Source organism: Bos mutus, chromosome 28 (assembly GCF_027580195.1).
Source record: "Bos mutus isolate GX-2022 chromosome 28, NWIPB_WYAK_1.1, whole genome shotgun sequence".
NCBI lineage: Eukaryota > Metazoa > Chordata > Mammalia > Artiodactyla > Bovidae > Bos > Bos mutus.
In genome coordinates, this window is record NC_091644.1 from 16,439,241 (window position 1) to 16,466,017 (window position 26,777).

The following is a 26,777-nucleotide window of genomic DNA, read 5'->3' on the forward strand; positions in this document are numbered from 1 at the left end:
CCATTTTTGAATCAGATAACTTGGGGTTTTTTAGCTATTAATGAGTTCTTTTATATATTTTGACTATTAACCCCATATCATATATATGGTTAGTGAATATTTTCTCCCGTTCTTTAGGTTGTCTTTTCATTTTGTTGATGGTTTCTTTTTTTGCAAAGCAGTTTCTCTTTTCTTTACTTTTTGGACTTTTTGTTGGTTTGGCTGTGCTGTGAGGCTGTGGGATCCTCATTCTCTAATCAGGAATTGAACCAGGGGTCATGGCTGTGAAAGAACCAAGCCCTAACCACTGGACCCCCAGAGAACTCCTCAGAGCAGTTTTTCTTTGAGCTCTTTTTATATTTTGAGTTCCTGGTGAAATTTTGAGAGGAAGGATTCAGTATCTTGAACAAATGTTTCAAAACAAATTAAACTAGATAATCCTTTCCAACTTTAAAATACTCTGTTTTTGTGGTTATTATTCTAAGTTCTCATTAAATACCCATGTCTTTGATTTTTTTATAGCTCTCATGCTATGAGCCCAGGTGAAGAAATCTTAACGTTATTGCAGACAATACCATTTGATATAGAAGAGCTTAAGAAAGAAGAAGCTTATCTTCCCCCAGAAGATGGTAAGTGATGGGCCAGGATAGAGCACGGAGTTAGAAAGAAGTAAAACATCCCACCAAGTCTCAGAGGGTACTTCACTGAGAGTACACCTGTGTCATGTGAGTATAGTATGGCAGTGTCACACTTCTTTTTCAGATGAACGGTGGTTAGATCTCTCACCAGATCAGCTGGACCAGCTGCTGCAGGAAGCTGCTGGCAAAAAAGAGCCAGAGCCCATTTCCAAGGGGCAGGAGGAGAACTATGACTTAACTCAAGTCTCAGAGAGCATGAAAGCTTTCATATCCAAAGTCTCAACCCACAAAGGAGCAGAGCTGCCTCGGTAATTTCTGTTAAAGTGTAATTATCTAAATAGTTAGAGGTTCTATGTTGGCATCATCCAATCATTGCCAGTTCTATGTTTTTTTTTTTTTTTCTTTTCTTTAATTTTTTTTTTTTTCAGTAAATGATTTTCAATACTTTGTCTTCCTCTTTTGGTACCTAGTACTATGATAGCTTACTTATCTGGAGTCAAATTTCTGATAACCTGATTATGATCCGTGAAGTAAGCCACAGAGATCACTCAGATCTAAAGGCCACTGCCCCAGAGCTGTGGAGGGCAACCATATTCTTTACTTTTTAGGCTTTTACTCAGAATATTATGGACTTTTAACATCTAGCTCTCATCAGGATCAGACATCTGATCTTGTACCCTCAAGTAGATTGGAAGCTTCACACTCGAAAGAGGAGGATAAGCGCTGCCAGGTACCTTGAACAGGTTATCTTCTGCTCATGGCACAGGAACACCTGGAGTTCCGCCTTCCGGAGATAAAGTCTTTGCTTTCATTTTTTGGAGGTTAGTTCACCAGTAGTCAGGAAACTTATGGAAAGTCTCCTTTTTGGATTCTTAGCATTCCCTTTGAAGATATTGCCAGAAACTTAATTTTTCTGTGTGTGCCAAGTCTGTACTTGAACTATGGGGTCATGGAAAGTGTCCGGAGGGGCTGAACAGTTCTCTTAAAAGCTACCCTGTTGAGAAGATGGTTCTATTTCTGCATTCAGATTCTACATATAAAATAAAGATTCACACATTTAATAAAACCTTGACACAAGAAGAAAAAGTCAGATGAATAGATGCACTTCAATTTCTGTCGTCTGAAGGGAAAGTGAATTTAAAGAAGCCACAACATATATTCTCTATTTTGGAGGATTATGGTTTGGACCCAAACCACATCCCTGAGAATCCACATAATATTTATTTTGGGAGATGGATTGCAGATGAACACAGAGAGCTTATTGAGTCATACAGTGTCAAAAAGAGACACTTTATTTGAAATACAAGCATGGATGCTGGTTTATCATTCATCATGGCCAACCATGGAAAAGTGAAAAAAAAGGATACTGTATTTGATCCATCTGTTGGACCAGGTGGCCTTTTGATTGCTTCTGCTCATTTTGGTGCGTACGTATATGGGACAGGCGTAGACTGCAATACTGTTCATGGCTTGGGAAAGGATAGTAGGAAAAACCGGAAATGGAGAGGACCGGATGAAAACATCTTCATCAGTTTGGTTTAGGGCAAATCTTCATCAGTATGGTTTAGAGAAGTATTACCTTGATGTCCTGGTTTCTAAACCTTCCTGGAAGAAGGGTACTTATTTTGATGCAATCATCACTGATCCTCCATATGGTATTAGAGAATCTACAAGAACAGGTTCACAGAAGGAAGTACCAAAGGGAATAGGAAATGTCCAGAAAGCCACGTTCCTGTTTCTTTGAGTTATCTGTGTGATATGTTTTTTGACCTGTTAAAGTTCTCAGCAGAGACCCTCGTATTAGGTGGAAGACTCGTCTATTGGTTACCAGTATACACCGAGCAGATGGTACCCTGGCACCTCTGCTTGAAACTCATCAGCAACTGCAAGCAGAAGCTTTCCAGTCACACATCAAGGTGCTTGATAACAATGGAAAAGGTGAAGGAATTTGAGAACTGGGACCAGTATTCACATTTGCTGAGTGATCATTTTCTGCTATACCAAGGTCATAATTCCTTCCATGAGAAATATTTCAGCGGGGTAACAAAAAGAATTACCAAGGAAGAAAAATCTAGCAGGAATGAAAAATTAAGATTTTTGACAATGGAGAAAGAATAAGGATTTGATAGAAAAGACATCTGTTTGTGAATTTTCATGTATAATAAAGAAAATGTACTGTTTTAAATAACTTTATATAATAAAGTAAATGCTACAAAAAAGAGGAGGATGAAAGTGTTTATCAGAGGAAGAAATAATAACAGAGAACAAGAGGTGTTACATTTGGCAAGTAATAGGGGGAAAAAGGTAGATGGAATTGTTCCTTGCCCAGCCAAATACATCTTTATTAGTGTTGATGCTCATTAGCCTCATAAGATTAAAATTTATGTTCAGTATTCTCTCTTTAAGACAGCAGGGATAGGGAAGGTTTGATCTTTTTTATGTTTAAAGGTTTGGTTCTTAAAAAGATAGACTTTATTTAAATGAATTTGGATAAATAGCTGCTTTTGCTAATGCTAGATATATCTTATGGGAGGTGGTAGGTTGGCAGATCCCTAAATCAGCATAAGTTAAAAATGTGCATAATCAAAGTGCAATTTTTACTTTTATTTCTTGTATCTTTCCCATTTCTATTGCCCTACAAGATCAGTAAGCCTAATGGTTTTTAAAATTTAAACTACAATTTTCCTTGCTCTGCCTCCTTTGAAAGTATATCTCTGGTAGTGTGCCTAAGAACGGCACCAATTTAGACAAAGTTTCAAGGAGTTTTGTTTGGGATAAATTGTCTTTTTCCTTTAATCTTACAGAGAACCTTCTGAGGCTCCAATCACTTTTGATGCAGATTCTTTTCTTAATTATTTTGATAAGATTTTAGGTGAGTTACAGTGATGTTGATTTTGATTTTGCAACTGTAAGTTGTATAGAGATTGCTAGAACTTTGGAGCATTGGATCTCATTTGTATTTTGTTTTGTGTGTGTGCATGTGATTTTGAGTTGCTTTCAACTATTAATTATTGCCCTACCAACTAATTTTGCAGAAGATGCCTTGCTTAGTGCCCGGCATAGTAGTTGCTGCTCATTAAATCTTTGTTGAGTGAATGAATGCTGTGTGTTTAGATAGGGTTTTACATGGGCTCGAATATTACATTGTTCTTTTTTTTTCTCTTTTAAACATCCTGCACTTACATACTGGGCTTCCCTGGTGGCTCAGACAGTGAAGAATCCGCCTGCAATGCAGGAGACTGGGTTCGATCCCTGGGTTGGGAAGGTGTCCTGGAGGAGGGCATGGCCACCCACTCCAGTATTCTTGCTTGGAGAATCCCCATGGACAGAGGAGCCTGGCCGGCTACAGTCAATGGGGTCGGAAAGAGTCGGACACAACTGAGCGACTAAGCACAACAGCACTTATATACTACTAAAATAAAAAAAAAACAAATAGCCCAATTAAGAAAAAATCAACAAAGGATATAAACAGGCAGTGTCTTGAAGAATAAATATAATCAATAAATATTTGAAAATAGTTAACTCTTTCTAGTAAACAAGTATACAATAAAAGTAAGAATTATTTTTTTGGCCCATCATATTAGGAAAAATTTTAAAGGTTGGTAATAATCAGTTTCCTCAAGTGTGGGAGAAAGGAGCACTGTCCAGCTGTGGAGGTGGAGGTGTAAGTTGTCTTTTCTCAAGGCAGTTTGGTATCCAGAATGTTCATAACCTTTGACTTTGCTATTTCACTTCCAGGAATTTACCTCATGAAAAAGCTGTGTGTGCTAAGGTGGTGATTGCAACACTGTAGTAGCAAAAACTGGGTTATAGTACAGTTTTACCCCCCACCAAAAAAATCATAGTACATTCATTTCATGAAGTATAATAGAGCCTTAGTGAAGAATGAGGTCCATTTATGTGTTTTGACAGCAAAGGACCTCCAAGATATATAAATAAATAGAAAAACAAACCATAGTTCAATGTATCTATGTAAAAAATATTTTGTATACACATACAGACACAAACAGAATTACATAAATGAAGGTCTGGGTACCCACTGAATTGTTAAAAGATGTTTAACTCTGGAAAGAGAATGAAATGTGAGACAATAACTCTATATAACTTGAATGTTTACATCAGAATGTATTCATGTATTATGTAGTTTTAAAATTTCTTAAGTAAAAATTTTTAATCAATTGAATTCACCTAAAAAAAAAAAAATCTTTCAGCTCAGCCTGTGTACTTTTCTGCAAATGTCTGCCAGCAGTATCATTTTCTGGAGGGGATTTTTCTGAAGTACTTTGACTATGTATATTCACCTTTTATTTTTCCAAAGAATATTCTAATTCTTTTGATCTCAAAAGAATTTAGTATACTCATGCCAAAAAAATGTACCAAGTGACTGTTTCTGTGTTGGGGTCTGTGTAGGTTCAAAGTCCCATGAGTCAGACTCTGATGATCTGGATGAGGAAGACTCTGAATGTTTAGACAGCGATGATGACGTGGATCTTGAAACACAGGAGGCTGGAGAAGAAGCATCTGTAAAAGGGACTCTGGATGATCTCAAGTCATACATGGCCCAGATGGACCGGGAACTAGCACATACCAGCATTGCCAAAAGTTTCACCACCCAGAAGCAAATGGTATATGTTCAAACTCTTTCCCTTTTGAGTCTAGTACAAAGGACAGCTAAAACTATTTTATCTTAGTTTTTCTTTTGCATTTGTGGTAATTTTTTGTGATTTGAATTTGATCTTTTGATTTGAATAAGGTTAATTTTTTCCTAACTCTGGTTGGATGAAAGATTATTTTCTTAAACATAAGCTTAATTATACTGCTTATTCTGTGTTACATGTGGGTAGGAAAGAAATCTAGCTTCTTTCACTTAGAGAAAATTTCAGATTCTGTTTAATTTATTTATTTTTAACCATTCATTTTTTCCTGTTTATTTCTTTTAAAACTCTTAGGCAAGCTATAAATGTATCTCCTTACCTCTGGTTATCTCCCTTGGGCTATTTCAAAATCGGGAAGGAATCCATTTAATTTGTAGAAACTTTTCCTAGGAAGAAGTATGCTATAATCTTTGGAACCAGATTTTAATGTTTGTTAAATTACATAGTTTATTATTAGACTTCATTTTCTGTCAAGAATGGAATTTCCTTTCTAATATGTAACTCAACTTTACGTTGTTGCTTTTTATTGTAACTACCATCCAACCTAGTCTGACTTTCTTTTCCTTCCATGAACAAGGAACCTCTATCCCAGACTACCAATGACAATCCAGAGGAAGAAGATTCTGGCACAGGAGGATCTGTTATGACGCCAGTGGATGTAGACTTGAACCTGGTTTCCAACATATTAGAGTCCTATAATTCCCAAGCTGGCCTGGCAGGACCTGCTTCCAACCTTTTACAAAGCATGGGTGTGCAGCTGCCTGACAACGCTGATCACAGACCCACAAGTAAGCCAACGAAGGATTAGCCAGCCAACCTAGCCTCTCTTTTTTCTTCTTGAATAAATATTGAGTCTGACTGTGCTCATTTCTAGTTTTGATTACTCATCTAGTAAAAATGTTTTCTTCAAGTTCATAGGTTAACTTCTCTGTGAGCCCCAAAGGTTGCCCTCTTTGCACAAGTCTTTTGTGATCTCAACTCTGGGGTGCATACAAGGTTTTGAAATCAGCAGAAGAAAGAGAATCAAGCCCTTGAGATAAGACTTACACACTCTATGTTTGGAACATTAAGTTTATCTTTATTCGGGATTAAATACTGGGTAGAGGTAGGAAGGTAGACTGGCAAACATAAGAAATGAATGAGCTGCTTTTTATTCCAGTTACCAGGAACGACCTTGAGTCAGTCTCCCTCTGGTGTCAAATAATTGAATGTTCTACCTGTTTTTGCTATTCTTCTTCAAGGACCCATCAGGTTCTTTTTATTCTTAGCACCTTCATGATTCAGTGCCACAAAAATATTCTCCAGTCAGGTAAGCCCTGTACCAAAGTTTCTTTTATTTATCTGCCATTTTTAGGACCCCAGCCCACCCTGCCCTCTTTTGCCTCTGCTCTCAGTTATCCTTGGAATTCTAAGAAGCAAAGCACTCTTTCCAGTCACTCCTGGGAAACAAAGTTCAATGTGCAGCTCCTCCTATTAACTACTCTGATTTTTTCTTTTCCAAAACAACACGTTAATCCAAAAGTAAACAGTTACTTCGTGGTAAGTTGAGAAACTCATAACCAGGAATTCTGTACACTCCTCTTTCTATCAGTATTTTCAGATTGGGGGTATGTACACATGTGGTCACAAACACACCCACATAGAGATAGAAAACATTGGGAGGCGGTACTACTCACGGACCCTGAACTGTTTTCTTCTAGCTGCAAGATATGAAGAAATCTCAGGACCTCTCTTTCTAGAGTGTTTTTTCCCTTCTGTGTGCCGGGTTCAGCCCAGGTCAGGGCAAGCTGCCAATCTCAACAGGACAATCGAGTCCCATCACGTATTATCCCTCAGCATTTCCCGATGACAGCAGTTTGATTTTCCCAAAGCAGTGATGGTGTGCTGGCAGTGGTGAGAGTATTGATCCCAGCCTTTAGAATCAAAAGGAAATTCAGTGCTTCATCCTCTCTAGTTCTAGAGTCTGTTTTACTTAGTCCTGTGGGACTTGGGCGTGTGAATCATCTTAGGGTCTCTGGCACTAGTGTCTTTAATCACTAGTTAGTTGCCTAAAAGTACCTGAACATACGACTCTTGCCTCAGCTATTCTTCTCAGACTTCTAACAGCATTTCTTCCCAACACTGCTTTAGTCATTACACAGACTTCACACTAATAGTTCCCTCCCTCCCACCATCAATTCTCGCTTTCTACAGTTTCCTCACTTCATAAGATAGAAAAATACATCTGAACAGAGGCCAGAAATGTATTTCATTTCCTCCAGATCAGTGCTTTTCTCCTGTGATAAGGTACAGAATGGCATATATGAATGACGAGAAATCCTAAATTTAGTTTATCCCATAAAACTCAAGAAATGGTTCAATTGACTTACCCACTTGAGCCCCGCTGGCATGCAGTTACCAGCAGAACATCCCTGTATCTGATTTATTACAGAGCACCTTGAGGAAGACCTTAATTCCTGCTTTCCTGGGATGAAGGACTTAAGGAAATATGACTTTTATTTAACTATATAAAACAATTACCTCTATGCAAATTCAAAAATGTTGTGCTACTTTTTAAAATTCTGTGAACATAAAAAGTAACTGAGTTGAGATCTGCTATATATTTTTAATACTAAGATAAAATTTGAACTGAAACTATACCAGGCACATTTTGGCAGTTAGTGTAAATCCAGCATTGATAAGCCACATGGCAGAAGATGTTTGCTTCCACAGCACAGGAGAAAATGAGTGAACACGGGCCTGGATCCAAACTATTCAACTTTTGCTTTGACTTTTGTTATCTGATCGGGTTTGGCATTTTTGATTGCCTGTGGTTAGGAACTCTGTTAACACTGGCAGATGTGTCCTGCTGTAGGCTCACCATCTGTTCTGCCTTACGAGGTTGGCCTGGGATGGGCTTTGTCACCTCCTGTTCATCAGTTGTTCTCTGATGTGCCCCTCTTAGATCGTGAGGAGGGAGTTATCTGATCAGGTGGCCTGATCTGAGCTAAGCAGGCAGGGGAGAACAGGTCGGTTTTTCCACCCACTCCTTTATCAGTTGGTGGGCAATGGCTAACTTGGGGGGCAACCAGAATGGGACAGCCCCACTCTGTTGTTGATTAGATGGGTTGTTTCTCCTCAGGACTGTGGCCACCTCATCACGACTGAACCAGGCAGCTGCTTCTAGTTCTCTCAAGTTCACCTGGAGCTGAAAGGCATAAGGGAAAATAGGATATAAAGTTAGAAGCTACTTAGAGTACAATGGCCAAGGGTGAGAAGATGTTCCAGAACTGAGCAATCTTAGAAGATGGTATCTGGATTTATTCACTGGGAGATGATTCTAGATAATGTCCAGAAGCAAAATAACCATAATTAAGGGAAGAGAGTTAAGTATATTTTTTAGATATTAAAACACACACACGCATGAAAAAAAACCGTGGAAGTTCAAATAGCAAAGTATTAAGAGTGGGTTGGGGGTTTCCTAACAGTCTAGTGGTTAGGACTTTGTGCTTTCACTGTCATGTCCCCGGTTCAATCCTTGGTCGGGAAACTAAGATCCTGCGAGCCATGCAGTGCAGCCAAAAAAAAAAAGTGGTTAACACTGAATGTAAGTTATGAATAATACTGTTTCCTTTTGTGCCTAAATGATTATATAACTAAAAAGGAAACATAAAAGTGTTACTCTTCTTTAAAAGGTAAGTGTTAATGATAGTCAAAAGCACAGTATCCTCCTTGCAGGAAGCAAAATAATGCAAACTGCATCCACAGTTTATTACAGAAACTGAGATAGGTTAGATATTATTGTATAGAAACCAAAGCACACAATAGGCAGACTTCAGCAAAGAGGGAACACATCACAATCTGTTAAGACTTATGAAAGAGCAAGATGAGGTTGGATAAGACAACATCTAAGTCCCTTTCAGTCAGAAGTTCCTGTGATTTTATATTATTAGTCCCCAACATCCTGACTGACTTGAACTATAAGACCAATTCTGAAATCAGTCATTAACTTTTATATATTTATTGTGTGCCTACTCAGTGTAAAACATTGTTAATTTCCTGATGACGAAAGGTAAATTGTCTCATGATTGAGATATATATACAAGGAAGAATGGTGCTCATGTTGACATTCCTAATTTTTATGATGAATTTGCTTATAAGATTGTAAATTCCTTAAAGGCATAAATCCTATTTTACACATCTTTGTATAATCTAGACAGTGCTGGACGAGGCAGGTGCTTAGTGGGTAACTGTGGGCCAGCTTGGATGAGGCAAAGGATATGTCGTAAGGAGAGCACCAGAACTTACCTCTGTCTGCCCTGGTTTCACGGTTGCATGACAAGCAATCATGAGTGTGCTGTTAGGAAAGGGCCAATGCTGGGATGCAGAGTAATGCAGTCTGTCCACCTCCAATCCCACCTCTTCTGCAATTTCTCTCCGGACAGTCTCTTCCAGACTTTCACCTATAAGTACTCAGATTAATTCAGGATAGCCCTGTAGCAGGAAGGGTGATGCAGATGCCCATTTTCAAAAGGAGCATAAAAGTGACTTCAAAATCAAGGAAATACTCTTGGGAAAGGCCTAAATCTCTGAGTCTTTACGCTAGGAATCAAATCTGGAGTTGGGTATCGAACTGCCAGTTCTTGAACCTGCTATGTTTGTTACACAAAATAAGAGTCGGAAAGGCTACTGCTGTCCTCAGCTTTTTAATTGCCGATTTTATTGCAATAGGCTGAGAAAAAAACAGCCTGTAAATAAATATTAAATTTTAGTTAATAGAATATTAATATGTATGCTGAAATATTTAGGAGGAAGTATATTAATGTCTGCAATCTATGCATCAGAAAATAAGATGGATTAATGGATGGATGGAAGAATGAACAGATTTGTGATAAAATAAGCATAGTAATTATCGAATTTAGGTGGTGAGTATATGGGTGTTGACAGTATAAATCTTCCAATTATGCTTATATTTGAAAATTTGCCTATAAAATATTGGGAAATTATAGTGCCAGAAGGTAGTTTTCTTGATATAACAGAAAATGTGCTTGAGATTCCAAGTACTCTGGCAATAAGAAAATACCTAACTATTGAACATTCCTTGTGGTCCAGTGGTTGAGAATCCATCTGCCAATGCAGGGGACACGGGTTCAGTCCCTGGTTTGAGAAGATTCGACACGCTGCGGGGCAACTAAGTGCCACAACTACTAAGCCCGGGCTCTCGAGCCTGCAAGCTGCAACTCCCGAGCCCACCCGCCACAGCTACTGAGCCCGTGTGGCCTAGAGTCCTGTTCTGCAACAAGAGAAGCCACCTCAATGAGAAGCCCATCCACCACAACTAGAGAAAGCTGGAGTACAGCAACGGAGACCCAGTGCAGCAAAAAAAAAATATATATATATATATATTTTATTGATAAGCTTTCATTTCCTTCAGTGTTATCTGTATATGCCTAAATTCCTTACCTATATCACAAAAACCTGCCAAGGCAGAATACATTCCCTTGGGAAAGGAACTCTGGCGGACAAGCAGGCATCGAGTTCCATCCGACACCAGAGTGATCACCACAGGTGCCACCTAGGGAAAGGGGACGGAAACAGACAGCAGGGCTTTAGGGCCCGTTAATGAAACCACGTAATGGGTAACTAAGGAAAGCCTTTTGGCCGGATTATTGTCCTTCTAAAGCAAGGCTTACCTGTGGATAATAGATGATGTTATTGGAAGGGCACACACGCTTGCTGCCAGACACATTCTTCTTGGTGGGCTGCCCACTTCTGCTGCAGAACTGATGAGCATCATGCCAACGGAGAAGAGCCTGCGCCTAGGAATACAAAGATGGACTTGGTACCGTTTGGAGGAATGTGGGTTTCATCTGTAATGGTGCTGGGGCTACTAATATTTAGAGCAATTCAAAGGGACTGCCATTCCCTTTCCAGCTCACCTACTTTAAATGGTTATTAATTATTTGAACTTTAAAATAAAGGAAATTCTCTGAACATAGTCCTCTGTCATTTTAAGTATGAATTTTTTTTAAAAAAAGCATATTTTAAATGTATTATGAATTATTTTTTTAAAGTATCAGAATAAACACCTGTGTACTTATTACACAGCTTAAAAAGAAAACATTTTCTATATAATTAAATGGCAACCAACTCCAGTATTCTTACCTGGAGAATTACATGATTCTGAGAAGAATGGACAGAAGAGCCAGGCGGGCTACAGTCCATGGGGTCGCAAAGAGTTGGACACGACTGAGTGACTGAACAACAACAGCAACAAAACACCTCAATATGTACTCCCCAAAAAGTCTGGAATTTTTTTGCAAATAAAAAATGTTTAGAGATAGCTCTTTAACTTAAACGGACAATCCAATATTATATAACAACTGAACTGGGAAAAGAATTTGAAAAAGAATAGATATGTGTATATATATATGTCTGAATCACTTTGTTGTACTACTGAAACTGACACAACAGTATTAATCAACTGTGCTGTACTGTGCTATGCTAAGTCACTGCCGACGTGTCTGTCTCTTTGCAACCCTAGGGACCATAGCCTGCCAGGCTCCTCTGTTCATGGGATTCTCCAGGCAATTTGAGTGGGTTGCCATGCCCTCTGCCAGGGGAATCTTCCTGACCCAGGGACCGAGCCTGAGTCTCTCATTCTCCTGCATGAGTAGCTGGGTTCTTTATCACTAGTGCCACCTGGGAAGCCCAATTAAATGGACAGTCAAAAGCCATTTCGGCAAGTGAAATCCAAAGGTGGAGAAAAAGTCATTAGGGCAGTGTAGAGTAACTTCTCACCATATGTATGTCATGCTGTGGGTCATTAAAAATGTTTATAAGGCCTATAGATCATAGTGCCATAGATCTATACACACTTAGGAGAAAACGGTACTGACAAAAACAGGGTAAAAGAAGAAGAAACACAGTGTCCTTTCTCCAAAGTCTATGATCTGCAAAAAAGAAATAAAAAAAAAAATCTTTCCCTTATACGCTGCTGCTGCTGCTGCTGTGTCGCTTCAGTCGTGTCCGACTCTGTGCGACCCCAGAGACGGCAGCCCACCAGGCTCCCCCGTCCCTGGGATTCTCCAGGCAAGAACACTGGAGTGGGTTGCCATTTCCTTCTCCAAGGCATGAAAGTGAAAAGTCAAAGTGAAGTCACTCAGTCACGTCCGACCCTCAGTGACCCCATGGACTGCAGCCTACCAGGCTCCTCCGTCCATGGGATTTTCCAGGCAAGAGTACTGGAGTGGGGTGCCATTGCCTTCTCCTCCCATATACACTACTTCACTAAATTTCCTACAGAACCAAGAAATCAATTTACCGTGGACAGCAAGGAGGCATCCTTCACATTCAGCTCAAAGAGAGCCTTTGTCAGCTTAATGAAAGACCCCTGGAGGGCTGTCTCTATTTCAGCTTTCTGTAAGGAAGCTAAAATATTAGACAAGAGAATGAAATGAAACAAACGTCAGACTTTACCTCGGGTACCCTCTCTAGTATATCTTGTTAGAAGAGTGTTTCCCAAACTCACCTAATGAGTTTGCCACTCGACTAGCCACTCAACTAGGAAGAATAAAAAAATATTCAAGTTCTCAAGCCCCTACCTGGAGATTCTGAATAGCAGATGAGTGAGGCCCAGAAATCTTTTTTTTTTTTTAACAAGCACCAGGAGATTCTTATATTCAGGCAGATTTGGGAAACATTAGAGCATAGTGTTTCCCAAGATCCTCTTTGGGGCAATAAGGACATTTGCACTAGCCACACACTATCCCTGGAAAAAAGATGAAAATGGACCTTTGAGCCCCTATCTAAACCTCATTCCAGCATCATTGTATTCACAGCTGATGCCCTAAAATGGAGGGCCACAAGCTCTAGCAAACCAGTTCGCAAATGCAAGTCTGAAGACTCAGAGCTACTCCAGGGTAATGTGTTTATTCACCTATATTGATAAGACAAATAATAATGTCATGAATTTTAAAACATTTCTTTCTTCTTAAGATATATAAAATACATGAAGGTAGAGAGAATAATATCATAAACATCTGTGTACCACCATAGAGTTGAAAAAGAAAGCATTAAAAAATATCCTTTATGTAATGATGATAGTAGATGGTAGTATTTTTTAATGTTCTTACTTAAATGCTTATGATTGGATGGCTTCACCGACTCAGTGGACATGAGTCTGAGCAAACTCCCGGATACAGTGAAGGACAGGGAAGCCTGGCGTCTTGCAGTCACAGGAGAGTCGCAAAGAGTCAGACACGACTTAGCGACTGAACAACAACTTAAAAACTGAGGTTGTTTTGTATTCTTAACATGTTCTTTGAAATTTTATCACGTGGAGTCCCAAAGCCTAAGAACCACTGGGAAGTGTCCATTAGGAATAATGTTATGTACCATTTATGGAAGAAGAGCTATTTAGACCTAGATCCAGAGCAAACCATGCTTCTTGCTCTTCTGAGCATCCAATTAGCACGGAATCTTCTAGTATTTGTGAGTCTTGTCCAAACTTACTCAGGAGCCTTTCCAACTCTAAGAAATACAAAAGGAGAAAGGTGGGGGGGGGAACACAGGGTTTTAATTAAGCCACAGGAGCCATACTAGACTTATTAGAAACCATCTACTTCAACTTGAAGTAGGCACACCTGGCTCCCAGCCACTGCCTGCATGCTAATTAGCTGTGTAATTATGACCTACTCACTTAACCTCCGTTGGCCTCCATCAGCAATCTGAAGAATTTAAAGGAATTCTTTCTGTGTAATCCTGTATTACTCTATGATTATATCATGAAAGGGGCATATCCCCTAGTTTTAAAGACACATCATAGTTAACTTACTAAAGCACTGAAAAAAAAAAAGTGTCATACTTAAAATGGTAGACCAAAGCAGTTCTACAATTTCATCTCCAGATTATGCTGCTTTTATGGGCCAGGGTAGACTCCTCATCTGAGATCCTGGTCTGTAAAGACAAGTGCTATATTGGGATAAAATCTGTTCTGTGCATGAAGGATTCATATTTATTTGTTCATAATACAAGATTGCATTGCTTATCTCCAAATAATGTTTAGTACCTTGTGATAAACATCCTCATATACTTATGTACTGCCAGAAACTAGCAAAGTATTCCAACATATGCAGTGCATAATCTGGCCCTGGCACTGCGTTTAGAAGTTGGCATATCGTGACACAGGGCTTCCCAGGTGGCACAAGTGGTAAAGAACCTGCCTGCAATGTAGGCGATGCGGGTTTGATCCCTGGATCGGGAAGATCCCCTGGAGAAGGAAACGGCAACCTGCGGGGAGCGAGCTCCGCCCCTGGCAAAGGTCTTGAGGAAGGAGGCTTGGCATATGCAAAGGCGGGATCAAGCCTCAGGAGTCTCCCTGGAAATTCTCGAGCATCTACCCCCAAAACCAGAGTCTGCCTACTTTCTGCTTTGTGCTTTCACCTACACCTCTGACTTTACGGGGGGCTGTCCCCCACTACCTCTCTCTGAAAAAAGAGTTAGCTTACAGCTCCAGTTAATAATTCCTGGGTGTGACAGTGTTTCAACCTACAAACTCCTTTGGAAGTCCTCTAGCCTGCCTGAATAGGTTTTTCCAGCCACACGTGATTGCTCAGAGCCTCCCAGCTGTGAGAGGCATGAGATGTTCTAAACTGTCTAAATACAGATTCCTTTGAGCAGTTAAAAGATTGATTAGAAATTGTATTGGTGAAGGATTTTCACTTTTTGGGCCAATGTTTGCTGCTAAGTTTCCATATCCCTTACCTGCTGTGTCCCTGGCAGTGTATTGATTAATATAATTGGTGTAAATAGTAGCTTTAATGTTTGTAACCTGGGACCCTTGAGTTAATTCTTTTTCTTGTTATAGCCCACCACACCTTTGCTCTGTAGGAATGCAACTTCATCTAATGCTTTTGGAGGGTGGCGCTTGACTTATCACCTTTAGAGAAAAATAAGTTTTCTGAAGAAAGGGTCTTAAAATGTTAACAGGCCTCCGGGCCAGAAGATGATGCAAATCACCTAAGCTTTTGCATATGATAAGTTTGCAGGAAGAAAGCCTGGCTTGCTGCATGACTCTACCCCTTCCCCCATTATCCTCTATGCATAATTTAAGGTATAAAAACTACTTTGGAAAATAAAGCGCGGGCCTTGTTCACCGAAACTTGGTCTCACCATGTCGTTCTTTCTCTTTCCTTCTGGCTGAATTATTCAGCCTCTTTTCTCCACAGAATTTCCTCACTGAGCTATCCTTATTTCAGCCTCTTTTCTTCACTGAATTTTCCTACTGAGCTATCCTCATTCTATTACTCTTTATATCTTTGATAAATGTTTAAATAAATAGGTCGCCGACCCCGTCCCCGCTTCGAATACCCTGGATCAGCCGGGGCTGGTCCCCAGCAGCAACCCACTCCAGTATTCTTGCCTGGAAAATCCTGTGGACAGAGGAGCCGGGTGAGCTACAATCCATGGGGTTGCAAAAGAGTTGGCCAAAACTCAGCGACGAAACGACGACATGTAGTGACATCATGTAAAACTGAAAGGTAGCATCTTGAATGCCAATTGCTAAAGGCTTAGATATCTCTAGTTATATACCTTAAAAGCACATCATATGATATGTACTTATTAATATATCAATAATTGTATAATATGTAATTATATGTAAATTATGTATTTATATAAAACTTATTATATCTCAAAGCAAGTTAATTCATGTTTAGCTCTGACCCTTCTAAGGAGAAATTAAGTCATGATGCACATCTTAAACAGTTTGTACGCACATGCTAAGTCTCTTCAGTCATGTCTGACTCTTCGTGACCCTATGGACTGTAGCCTGCGAGGCTCCTCTGGCCATGGGATTCTCCGGGCAAGAATACCGGAGTGGGTTGCCATGCCCTCCTCCAGGGGATCTTTCTGACCCAGGGACTGAACCTGTATATCCTACATTGGTAGGCGGGTTCTTGACCACTGAGCAACCTGGAGGCCCATACCATCACCAGAAAATATCCAACTGGGCAATTCCGTTTATATACTAAATGATTAATTGGCCAAAGCATTTGGAAAAAACTTGAACTCCAAAGTTGGAGGATTCTTCTCAGTGATTTAACATGGACTGAATTCTGTTCAGTGGCCACAGGCTGGTCTACTTTGGGCTTACCTAATAGGCTATGCTGGGGGGCCAGGTATTGATGTTCTGATTTCTGAAGCAAAGGAGCCAAGTTATGAAAGAGGTAAAATGCTCCTGTCTGCTGGGCTTTTTTACATGCATCATCATCTTCTTTCAGTTCACATAAATACCTGTGTTTTGGAAATAATCAAACCATTACAAAACCATACTTAGTTTCCTGTACAACGTTCATCTTTGAGAATTATGTCCCTGCATTGCTCTCCCACCACAGTTATTTCTTTTTATTTATTTATATCCTACATTGCTTTAAAAAAGGATATGACTCTGGGAGATCATTCCCTCCTTTGTCCTACTGTATACCTTGTCCATACTTCTGTGACTGCACTTACATGGTTCTATTTATTAATCTATCTGTCTCCTCTAAGATTGAAATTTTCTTAAGGGCAGGCAGGGTCTGTTTTAGTTATGATCTTGAGTAATTAGCATATTGAATGGCTCAATTCAATAAATATTTGACTTGAACTTCAACAGTAATAAATATTTACTGAATTGAACCTCAAGGTACTCTGCCAATATGCTGTGAGGCAAGAATTTACATGCCATGGAGGGAAAGGAAAGTAAGTACAGTGATAAAACATCAAGCTCGCGATGGGAGCAGACTTTATTATTGCAGACAAGGAGCAAACATATACCTTCAGAAACCCCTTTTCAACCTAGGGATGATAAAATAAAATTTTTATCTTAAATGCAGTCTTATTTCAAGCATCTATTCTCCCAAGTGGATGCCATTAGCTCCTTATCTCTACTAAAGGGACCACTGATGAAAGTGAAGCCATATTTGACATTTATTTAATAAGTAATATTTTCAGTAGCCAGAATTAAACTGTAGAAAAAAGAGCATCCTATAATTAGTTTCTCAAAAAAAAGAAAAGGAATGGAGCAAGTGCTATACCTTCATTAAAGATGGCCTGAGTCTATCCTTTCAAGAGCCTCAGGAATCAGGCAAAGTCTGTGTGGTTTGGGGAGGGCTGAATGTGGACTCCCCTTCTGGGGCCTTAGGGATAATGATTTTTGTTTTGTTTTTGTTTGTTTGGCTGTGCCATATGGCTTGCAGGATGTCAGTTCCCCGGCCAGGGATTGACCCTGGGCCACAGCAGCATAAGCCCATGAGCCTAACCACTCAGCCACCAGGGAACTCCCAGCATAATGATTTTGACTGTTGAAATCCCTAAAACAGACTCTCAGGTATACAGTACATTTTGTCACTTAAAGTGGGAAATACAGTTTACAGATATTTTCTGTGGAATCTGGGAGCTTTTGTAACATCAGTAGCATTAGCTCCACGTGAAACTACAAAGCAAAATGATAAACAGGGCCCAGTGGTATCTTTAGAAACCTATTTTTGACTGTATGATAAAAGCGATTGCAATGAGCTCTTTGTAAACAGAAGACAAAAGGAACCTGAGATTTTAATACTCAAGATATTTTTATAGTTATTGTGAGTGACTGTAATCTCCTGGGACAAAGACTCAGTGTATGTCAAAGGAGAGACAGGTGCACTCAGACATTACCAAATATTAATATAAACAACAGAACATACACTGGTGCCTTTGTAAAAAAGCAGTAAGAGTTGTACAACCCATGCTTTGCCCTAATGACCATAAAAAGCAAAACATCTACAAAAATAACCAGGTTAAGGTCTTAAACCCAGGGTCTCGTTGCACCTGGGACTGAGATCCAAAAACTTATATTCTTCTTGATTGGAACACGTTTTTGAGAAATGCATTTTCTTGTTGTACACCTGAAACATTGTAAAGTAACTGTATTTCAATAAAAAATAAGCTATAAGGATATATTGTACAGCACAGGGAATATAGCCAACATTTTATAATAACTTTAAATGGAATTTAACCTATAAACATTTTGAATTATTGTGTTATACACCTGAAGCATATAATAAATCAACTATGCCTCAATAATCAGTCACTTAAAAATGCATTTTCTCCTTTTAAGTATAATAGTATGGAAACCACAACACACTAAGATTAACAAACTTCAACTGTTGTTTTCTTGTTATAAAAGTTGACAAATAGTCATTCTACTGAAATTAGAATATGCAGTTACCAATTTTTTTAAAAAAGGGAAATCATTGAGAATCTCACCACTCAGAGATGATCACTGTTTATCCCTTGGAATTCTCCAAACTATGTATTAATATTATCCATTTATACATATACAATAAATTGTACAATAAATACTTTTAGACTCCATCTACTAATTTGTAGGCTTTTTTTCTTAAACATTAACATTTTCACACCATATTCTTCACTGACAAAATTTTATTTTTATTATTATTATTCATTTTCAATATATTTAATCACCTTAACACTCGTGTTTTTAGACTATTCAGTAATTCTTTTTTTTTTTTTTTCTTTTGGTGCAAAACCGGGATTGAATATTCAGTAATTCTATTATTATTCTCAGGGTCTCAGCCTGAGAACTGCAAATAACTCAAATGTCAATATCTAAAACAAGTATTGCAATTTTGTTTTCTCACTCTTGCTCGTATGAGATTGTACATGGTTGTGTGCTTTTATTTTTTATTTATTTATTTATTTATTTTGGTTGTGTGCTTTTAAATTCTGGACTGGGCGCTCATGTATGGGAGAGCTTTCAACATGAAAAGCTCTGGTTGTGAGTGTGTCCCTCCAGAGGGGTTTTACGTTTGCTTTTGCAGGTCTACAAATGCTACTTAAATTCTTTTCATAGGTTGGGGATTTGGAACTACACCACATAGACGGTGCAAATTTATACCCCAAAATTGTATGACAGCAGGCTAGTGATTTCAAATTCACAGATTTTACATTTGCTCAGACTGATGACAAAGAAGTCCTTTTTCATCCTCCTGTACTGGTGTAGATACTTTTTTCCAGACTGCCTCTCACTGAGGTTTGTTCCTGGGGGAAGGAATTTGGGAAGCGTAGTATGCAGGGAATGGAGTTACCTACCTTATTTTCTGCAACATTAATGAACTATTATTCAATAAAATTTTAATTCCATCATAACGGCTGTATCATAATTTAATTTCTCCCTTACTGTTCATTCATCCATTCAACAATATTTCAGTGCCTACTATGTACTAGATACTAGGGTTCTATGCATGAGAGGTACCATAGTGGAAAAGACTATATTATTACCTTAAAAAAAGAACTTATATTTAAGTATGTCAGACACTTTAGATATTATTGGAAATTTAGAAATTCTCTAATTATATATAATTTGCATTGAACATCTTTACATGTAAATCTTAATCATACATCCTTAAGCCCCAATATAGAATTTTGAGGTATGTATATTTTATAATTTTAATGGACCAAAGATAGAAAAATCAGAGCTCAGTTTGGTCAAAACTCACCGTGTCTTAGTGACATAGGTTGACAGCAGCCTATAGCACCAAAAAATTTTTCTCCTGCAAGCAGTTCCACAATACAGGGACATTGTCAGGTCCTTAGGAGAAAAAGGAATTAAAAGAAAAAAAAAAGAGCATGCAATTTGAAGTAATGAATCACCAAGAGGGTTATACTTTAAGCCAGAAAAGGATCACTTTTTAATATTAAGAAAAGATAAACTGAATAGAAGTCATGATCTGGCTTCCAAATTATATCTCTACTGCTAACTAGCTGTGGGATGTCAACTTTTCAGAGTGTGTGTGCTCAGTTGCTCAGTCATGTCTGACTCTTTGAGACCCCATGGACTGTAGCCCGCCAAGCTCCTCTCTCCATGGAAGTTCCCAGGCAAGAATACTGAAATGGGTTGCCATTTCCTACTCCAGGGGATCTTCCTGACCCAGGAATTGAACCCAAGTCTCCTGTGTCTCCCACATTGGCAGATAGATTCTTTACCACTGCGCCACCTGGAAAATCCCAACTTTTCAGTACCTCTTTCCTATCTACAAAATTAAAACCTGTTCTGCCTAGCTAACAGGTTGTGAGAAACAGATAACTGTCCACTAAAAATCCTGGGGTCCTCCTTTCATAATGTGGAATTCTTGCTGGGTGGTAGTTGCCAAGCCAACGCCCACATTTCTCTCCTCCTATTTGATGGTATTAAAATTAGGTCTAAACAGTATAATGTTACTGAAAGTGATGTGTATCTCTTCTAGGCTGGCACACTTAAGTATGGGTTTGCCTTCTCCATCTTTTCCCCATCTGCTTGGATGACTTCAAAATGGCAGAGCCATTAAATGGAGGAGCCTGGATCCCTGAATCACTGCTGCTGCTGCTAAGTCGCTTCAGTCGTGTCCAACTCTGTGCGACCCCAAAGACGGCAGCCCACCAGGTTCCCCCATCCCTGGGATTCTCCAGGCAAGAACACTGGAGTGGGTTGCCATTTCCCTCTCCAATGCATGAAAGTGAAAAGTGAAAGTGAAGTCAATAAGCCGCTTCATTCGTGTCTGACTCTTAGCGACCCCATGGACTGCAGCCTACCAGGCTCCTCTGCCCATGGGGTTTTCCAGGCAAGATTACTGAAATGGGGTGCCATTGCCTTCTCCACCCTGAATCACTACGTGGAGAAAAGCCATCCACCAAGCAAAGACTCCCCAGAGTAAGACGTAAGCTTCTACTATATTAAGGCACTGAAATTCTGAAGTTGGTTACAGCAGGTAGCATTACACTAATAGACCAAGTAAGCCTAGGATTGTCTCCAGACTAATGTAGCCAAATTTCTCAGAATATGTGAAAAATGAAGTCCCTTTGAAAATGAAGAAGAATCCTGTAGATAAGAAAAATATAAAATCACAAGCATTAGGAAAATATTTCAAAAGGCAGCTATGCAAACCCACATGGATCTAAGATATTTCCTATTTTTTAGTCTTTTTGTGAGAGGAAAAATAACTCTATATCTTAAGGATCTATTCTCCAGAAAGGGACGTCTTTTAAACTGTATATCAGTAAGCCTTTTATTCTCCATGAAAACTACAGTTCACATTAGCAATAAAAAAGTCAAAGAAGAAATAAGAAAATCAGTATAGTTAAATAACCAAACACCCTTTTATTTATTTATTTATTTTTAAAATTTATCTGAACACCCTTTTAACTGTGCCCAAGGGAAGCAAGTTTTGACACTAAACCACCAAGGAATGTCTAAAATTTAGGCCTACTTCTCAGTTGCATAATTATGAATCACTGATGACTAATCCTTGGACAGCTTTGCCTATAATCTATAATGTAAGGGTAAACTATATTTAGTAAGCAACATTCAACAAAATATTTATTGAGTACTGACTTTATGCAAGCTTTCTGAGGGGACACAATAATGTACAGGATAAAAATCCTGCCCTCAAGGCACTCTTGCAGGAGAGAGAAAGCAAATATATAGCTTTCACAGAAGGCAGATTGTGATATGTGGGCTACAAAGTATTCCAGGAGAATATTAAAAGTATAGTCTCTATTTTAATAACCCAAAGACTGGTGTGATATCCTGGAGGAAATGAATTTAAAGTTAATATTCCTATCTCAAGTCCAACTCTGAGAATGTTATTGATATGATATTTTTAGAGGGAAATTTTGAAATATCTATTAAATGGTAACAGTAAGCACCCTTCCCCTGCAATTCCACTTTTAAGAATTTATCCTAGGAAGAAAAGGATACATACAAGACGTTAATTGAAAATTATGATAAAATGGAATAACAGAGCTCTAAAAACAAACAGATAAGAAGATAACAGTACAACAAAACATATGTAGTAACAGAGAAAGATATTCAGAATATATTACTAAGAAAAGCAAAGAGTAGTTGGTTGGTTTAGCATTATCTAATTAATTTGTAAAGAAAAGGATATATACATATACAGGCCAGTAGAATTAATTAGATATGTATTTTTTTATTTTAAAAATGACTAGAAATCCACATGCCAAGCTATTAATGGTGACTAATTTGAGAGAGTGATATGGAGATAGGGATTAAAAAGGGTACTCATAATTTTTACTTTTTACATTTCTGCACTTACAAGAGTCTTTTAACCATGTGTTCATATTTCTTGTACATTCCCAGGATTAACTTCACTGTGAAGCTTTCTACAGGCCACTGTTCCCAGTAGCACTCCATCACATTCCCTGAGAGTCATGGGGAATTTCTTCGGTGAGTTCTTTGAATTCCTCTGGTGATACTGTAAGAGCTGTTTGTAGTTATGACTACCGGCTAATCTGTGTGGCCCACTGTGCTTTGCTGCCTGATGTTTTGCCTAAATGTAACGCTTACTAAATTCACCTTAGCCAACTGTGGATTTACATGGCCTGCTGACTCATAAGTTAATGATCTCAGAGCTGGTAAAAGACATAGTAAAGTTCCTCATGTAGTTTTTAAAAAGAATTGATAATCAAGAGGAAGACATAATTTAACTGAGAATTGTACCTTCTTTGGTATAGTCATAAATCTAGTAAAGATTAAGTCTAGTACCTTTTCTAAACGGCTCCTTTTTATACATATAAAAAGCAGTGTAGACTATTTAAAAAGAGAAAATTATTTCCTTTAAATTCAACTTTAATTGTATTTTCCTCTTTCAAATATATAATTTAAATTAGCAAATTAATACAATTGTATTACAGGACATACAGAAAACAGAATTGTGAGAGCACCCATATTATCACCACATTAATATAATTTATATACTAGTCTTTTGCACATATGACCTTTACATATTTGTAATCAGTAAACATTTTTTCAATTTGCTTTCATGAAACATGTCATAAGCAGGTTTCCATCTTTTTCTGTAAGTTTTATCTATTTATTTTTGGCTGCGTAGTATTACACCAAGCAGACTTCCATCCTTACTTGCTATATATTCCCCTAATTTTAGACATTAGGTGGCTCTGATTTTAAATTACCAGAAATAAAAGACTACTAAATACCTCTGTGCTGATATTTTCTGATTACTTCTTTAAGGTAAGGTCTCCAACATAGAACTACTGGGCCAAACTTTGTTTTAAAATCATATGGTTCTACATTGCTACACTTACAAAGTTTGATAGCATCTGGTTAAAAAAAAAAAAAAGAACTTTTATATTATATTTCATTGATCACTATTGAGATTCAAAGTGTTTTCAGATTTAATAATACTAGCTCCCCTTTTGTAAAGTGTCAGTTTGATTTCCTGTGCTTAGTTATTTATTGTGCCTTTACTCTAATTTTGCCCATTCTAATTTTTAAAATATTATAGGATATTTACAGCATTTTCCATAATATGACCACTGAAATGCATTGTAGGAACCACTGGTGTACTGCTTTTCTCTGGGAAATTGTCATTCAAACTGAAGCTCAGCACACACACACAAAGACTCTTAACAGTCAAGAAGCTATGTGAAATTACTTTTTGGATAAAAATAAAATTTCTGATGGCCCTATATTATTTATAAATCTAATGCAGGAAAAATTTTCCTACTGCTTTTCTGAAATGGTTTATGATTTCCACTTTTGGGGTCTTTGGTGTGATGTATTATTCAAAATGTATTGACCCAAGGGCTCACATTTGGTAAACATACTGGTCTACAGCTAGAAAACATGCTGCATATGAAATACATCCAGTTGCTCAATTGCCCCATTAGGAACAGGATAGTTGTTTTTGTTTGAATTGGCAACTATTATTATACTTTATGCCAAATCACACACTGGAGATAAAAATGCACTATTCACAAAATTAGTCTTAGAAGAAAATATTAGCACCTTTATTTTACTTTAGATGACAAGCTCAGGCCTGCCTTCTGTTTTGTTTACAGTGCAAATGCATGTCTCCTCCAAAGCAAAAAAGGGACAGGGCAGTAAGACTTGGACTGGAGAGACTCAAACTTTTTTCCTGGCTCTCCCACTGACTGAATTTGTGACCTGGAGTTGTCACCTAACTTGTTGGGGAGCTTGGTTTCTGTCTCATTTTTCACAGCGGAAGGAAAGGGAGAAAAGAGATCTAAAGTGTATTATTACTATGTCAGATTTTGACATACCTAATTCTCAGCTCTAATAGACTATAAAATCCTTAAGGGCTGGGACTGCATCTCCCTATCTACAGCATCTAGTACAGTCCCTATCACAGAAAAAACACAATATACTGAATGAAAAAGTGAATTTATTCCATTTTATAAGAGAGGAAGGTAAAACTTTGAGAGGTTAACCAATCTGAGATACAGTCTAGAAAGCAATAGATGAAAACTCAGAGCTATCTGGCTCCAAAGGTCATGTTTTGATGAGAAATACATGAGGAAGCACCTTCCAACATTCATGGACTATTTAAGTTTTTAAGAAGTATAATTTTTAAAAAGTACTTTTAAAAGTAACTTTTTAAAAAGACTGATACAGATAAAAGTTAATATTATTTTGACTAAAAACTATTAAATAATGATGAGGCAAGGCCCTTAAGCGGAACAATTTCTCTCAACCTCCTATAATAAAGGATTCATATATGCTTCTCATCCTGTTCATCTTAACAGATGAAAGATTCATTTAGAAAGCACTATAGCATGACAAAAAAGTCCACCTCTAATCTCTGTGATTACTTCTACTAAGAAGAGGCCAGGTTCAGTAGTGTTTGAGAGAGTCTTTTTCAGGGAGTCTGACTTTTGATGATTGTGGACCTCAGTGGGATGGGAAACATGGAGAATGGTGGAGCCACTGGGAAACACATTTCAAGCTCTCAGTGACCAGCTATGTGGTTGGCTTTCTAAAAAATAAATGTTCCTCCCTTAATTCAAAATAATTCAGACAATGCAGAGAAGTTAACAAATTCCATTTTTAAACGACTCTCCAAAAAAGTATCAGAAAATTATTAGCTGGAGTTAATCTGATAGCTCCAATAATTTATGATGCATAACTGTGGTTTCTGCAAGAAGGAAGAGAATCTGACAGAGAGCTTTTTTCAAGTTCTGGTTCTGTCTCTTCATAAAATCTTTCTTCCACTTAGAATCTGAATATGTTTCTCGTCCACTGTACTTACTCTGAATTCTCTTAGGGGTGCCTTCCTAGGCCTCAAGAATCCGAACAACCAGGGAACTCCAAGTCTTCCAGGGAAGTTGGACTCTTTCCTCAAAGAATGATTGCTGCCTTTGACACACTTCCCAGAATGCTCCTTGAGATGCACTCTGGGAAATGTAGTTCAATCCTCATGCCTGCTTGCTAAGCTCTCCAAAATTAACCATGATTGTCAAAAGCATGCTTCTGCCACACTTCCCAGAATCCTCTTAGGATGCATTCTGGGAATTGTAGTTCAATCCCCAGGCATGCTGCTATGCCCTCAAACTACATAGTCAACCATGGTGGTCAAAAGCATGATCTTCTATGATCTAAATTCATTACCAGGAGGACTACTCTGGTAATTCTAGCATTAGATCCGTGAAAGTGGAAGTGTTAGTTGCTCAGTCCAACTCTTTGTGACCCCATGGACTGTAGCCAGGCTCCTCTGTCCATGGAATTCTCCAGGCAAGAATACTGGAGTGGGTAGCCATTCCCTTCTCCAAGAGATCTTCCCAATCCATTGTAGGAAGATTCTTTACTGTCTGAACCACCAGGGAAGCCCATTAGATCCATTTTTCAATAAAAAATGTAGTCTTTACACCCATCCTTCTACATAGAACAGGGCTTTCCTGGTGACTCAGATGGTAAATGAAAATTTCTGCCTCTGTGTAACTTACATTCTAGAGGAAGAAACAAATAAGTAAATACATAGTGTATCAAGTAGGTATAAATGTCAGGGAGAAAAATAAAGCAAGAGAAGAAGACACAGGATTTTGCTGTTTTATATATCTGCCTCATTGCTAAGGTGTCATTTGAGCAAAGACCCTGAAGGAGCTGAGGAAGGAAGCCAAGTGAGTATTTATGGGAAGAGAGTTGTAGACAGAAAAAAAATTATCAGATGCCAAGACCCTAGTGGGGAAGTGTGCCTGGCAGCTTTGAGGAAAGTCTAGGACAAAGCGTGGTGGGCAGAGATGAGATTAAAGAGTAGCCAAGCACCAGATCACGTAGCACTTTATAAGTCTTACAGTTCTTACAGAACTATTGTAATGCCTTTGGCTTTTACTCTGAGAGGATGGGATGTTACAGAAGAGTTTGAACAGGAGAGTGAGATGATTTGACTTACATTTTAAAAAAATCACTCTATGTGTGATTAGACTGTAGGGGATAATAAAAGTTATTAAATCTTGAATGTCATTGTTAATATGTACCAGGTTACCTGGGAAAGAAGAGTAGTAGTTCCAGTTAATTGACCAATTATTTCTTTTGGCCCTTACTATTAGCACATAAACCTAAGCTTCTTATCAGATTGATTCATTAGCCTTAAGGAAGGCACAGAAAATTTGAGGGAAACAAGATATAAAGTCAGTGAATTCCAAAGGAATGAGGAAGCAAGCTTAGAGA

General features: G+C 38.3%; 2 protein-coding genes and 1 pseudogene across 6 annotated transcripts in view; 2 read left to right on the plus strand and 1 right to left on the minus strand.

The window, feature by feature from the left end:
- Nucleotides 1-10,947, plus strand: part of ECD (ecdysoneless cell cycle regulator) — a 33,593-nt gene extending 22,646 nt beyond the window's left edge. For 2 of the 4 annotated variants that reach the window (XM_070364549.1, XM_070364548.1), the window contains exons 10-15: nt 502-608; nt 742-925; nt 3,422-3,489; nt 5,028-5,242; nt 5,850-6,060; nt 10,364-10,947. In XM_070364549.1, the coding sequence (XP_070220650.1) occupies nt 502-608; nt 742-925; nt 3,422-3,489; nt 5,028-5,242; nt 5,850-6,060; nt 10,364-10,446 (868 nt within the window). In that variant the 3' untranslated portion in view covers nt 10,447-10,947. Of the gene's footprint in view, nt 1-501; nt 609-741; nt 926-3,421; nt 3,490-5,027; nt 5,243-5,849; nt 6,136-10,363 lie in introns of those variants that run through there. The other 2 variants (XM_070364550.1, XM_005910140.3) reach the window with 2 other exon arrangements.
- On the plus strand, nt 932-3,413 carry LOC102274736 (tRNA (guanine(10)-N2)-methyltransferase homolog pseudogene; annotated as a pseudogene).
- Nucleotides 6,330-25,492, minus strand: NUDT13 (nudix hydrolase 13). Of its 2 annotated transcripts, XM_005910143.3 has the most exons (9): nt 25,360-25,491; nt 19,792-19,883; nt 16,407-16,546; nt 13,649-13,783; nt 12,576-12,682; nt 10,945-11,070; nt 10,715-10,826; nt 9,560-9,714; nt 6,330-8,459 (listed from the first exon to the last, which is right to left on the minus strand). In XM_005910143.3, the coding sequence occupies exons 2-9, from the start codon at nt 19,872-19,874 to the stop codon at nt 8,259-8,261; spliced, it is 1,059 nt and encodes a 352-aa protein (XP_005910205.1). In that variant the 5' UTR covers nt 19,875-19,883; nt 25,360-25,491; the 3' UTR covers nt 6,330-8,258. The 2 variants fall into 2 exon arrangements, with proteins under 2 accessions (XP_005910205.1, XP_070220654.1); XM_070364553.1 differs by lacking the exon at nt 13,649-13,783 and having other exon boundaries at nt 25,360-25,492.
- Nucleotides 25,493-26,777: the final 1,285 nt, after the last annotated feature.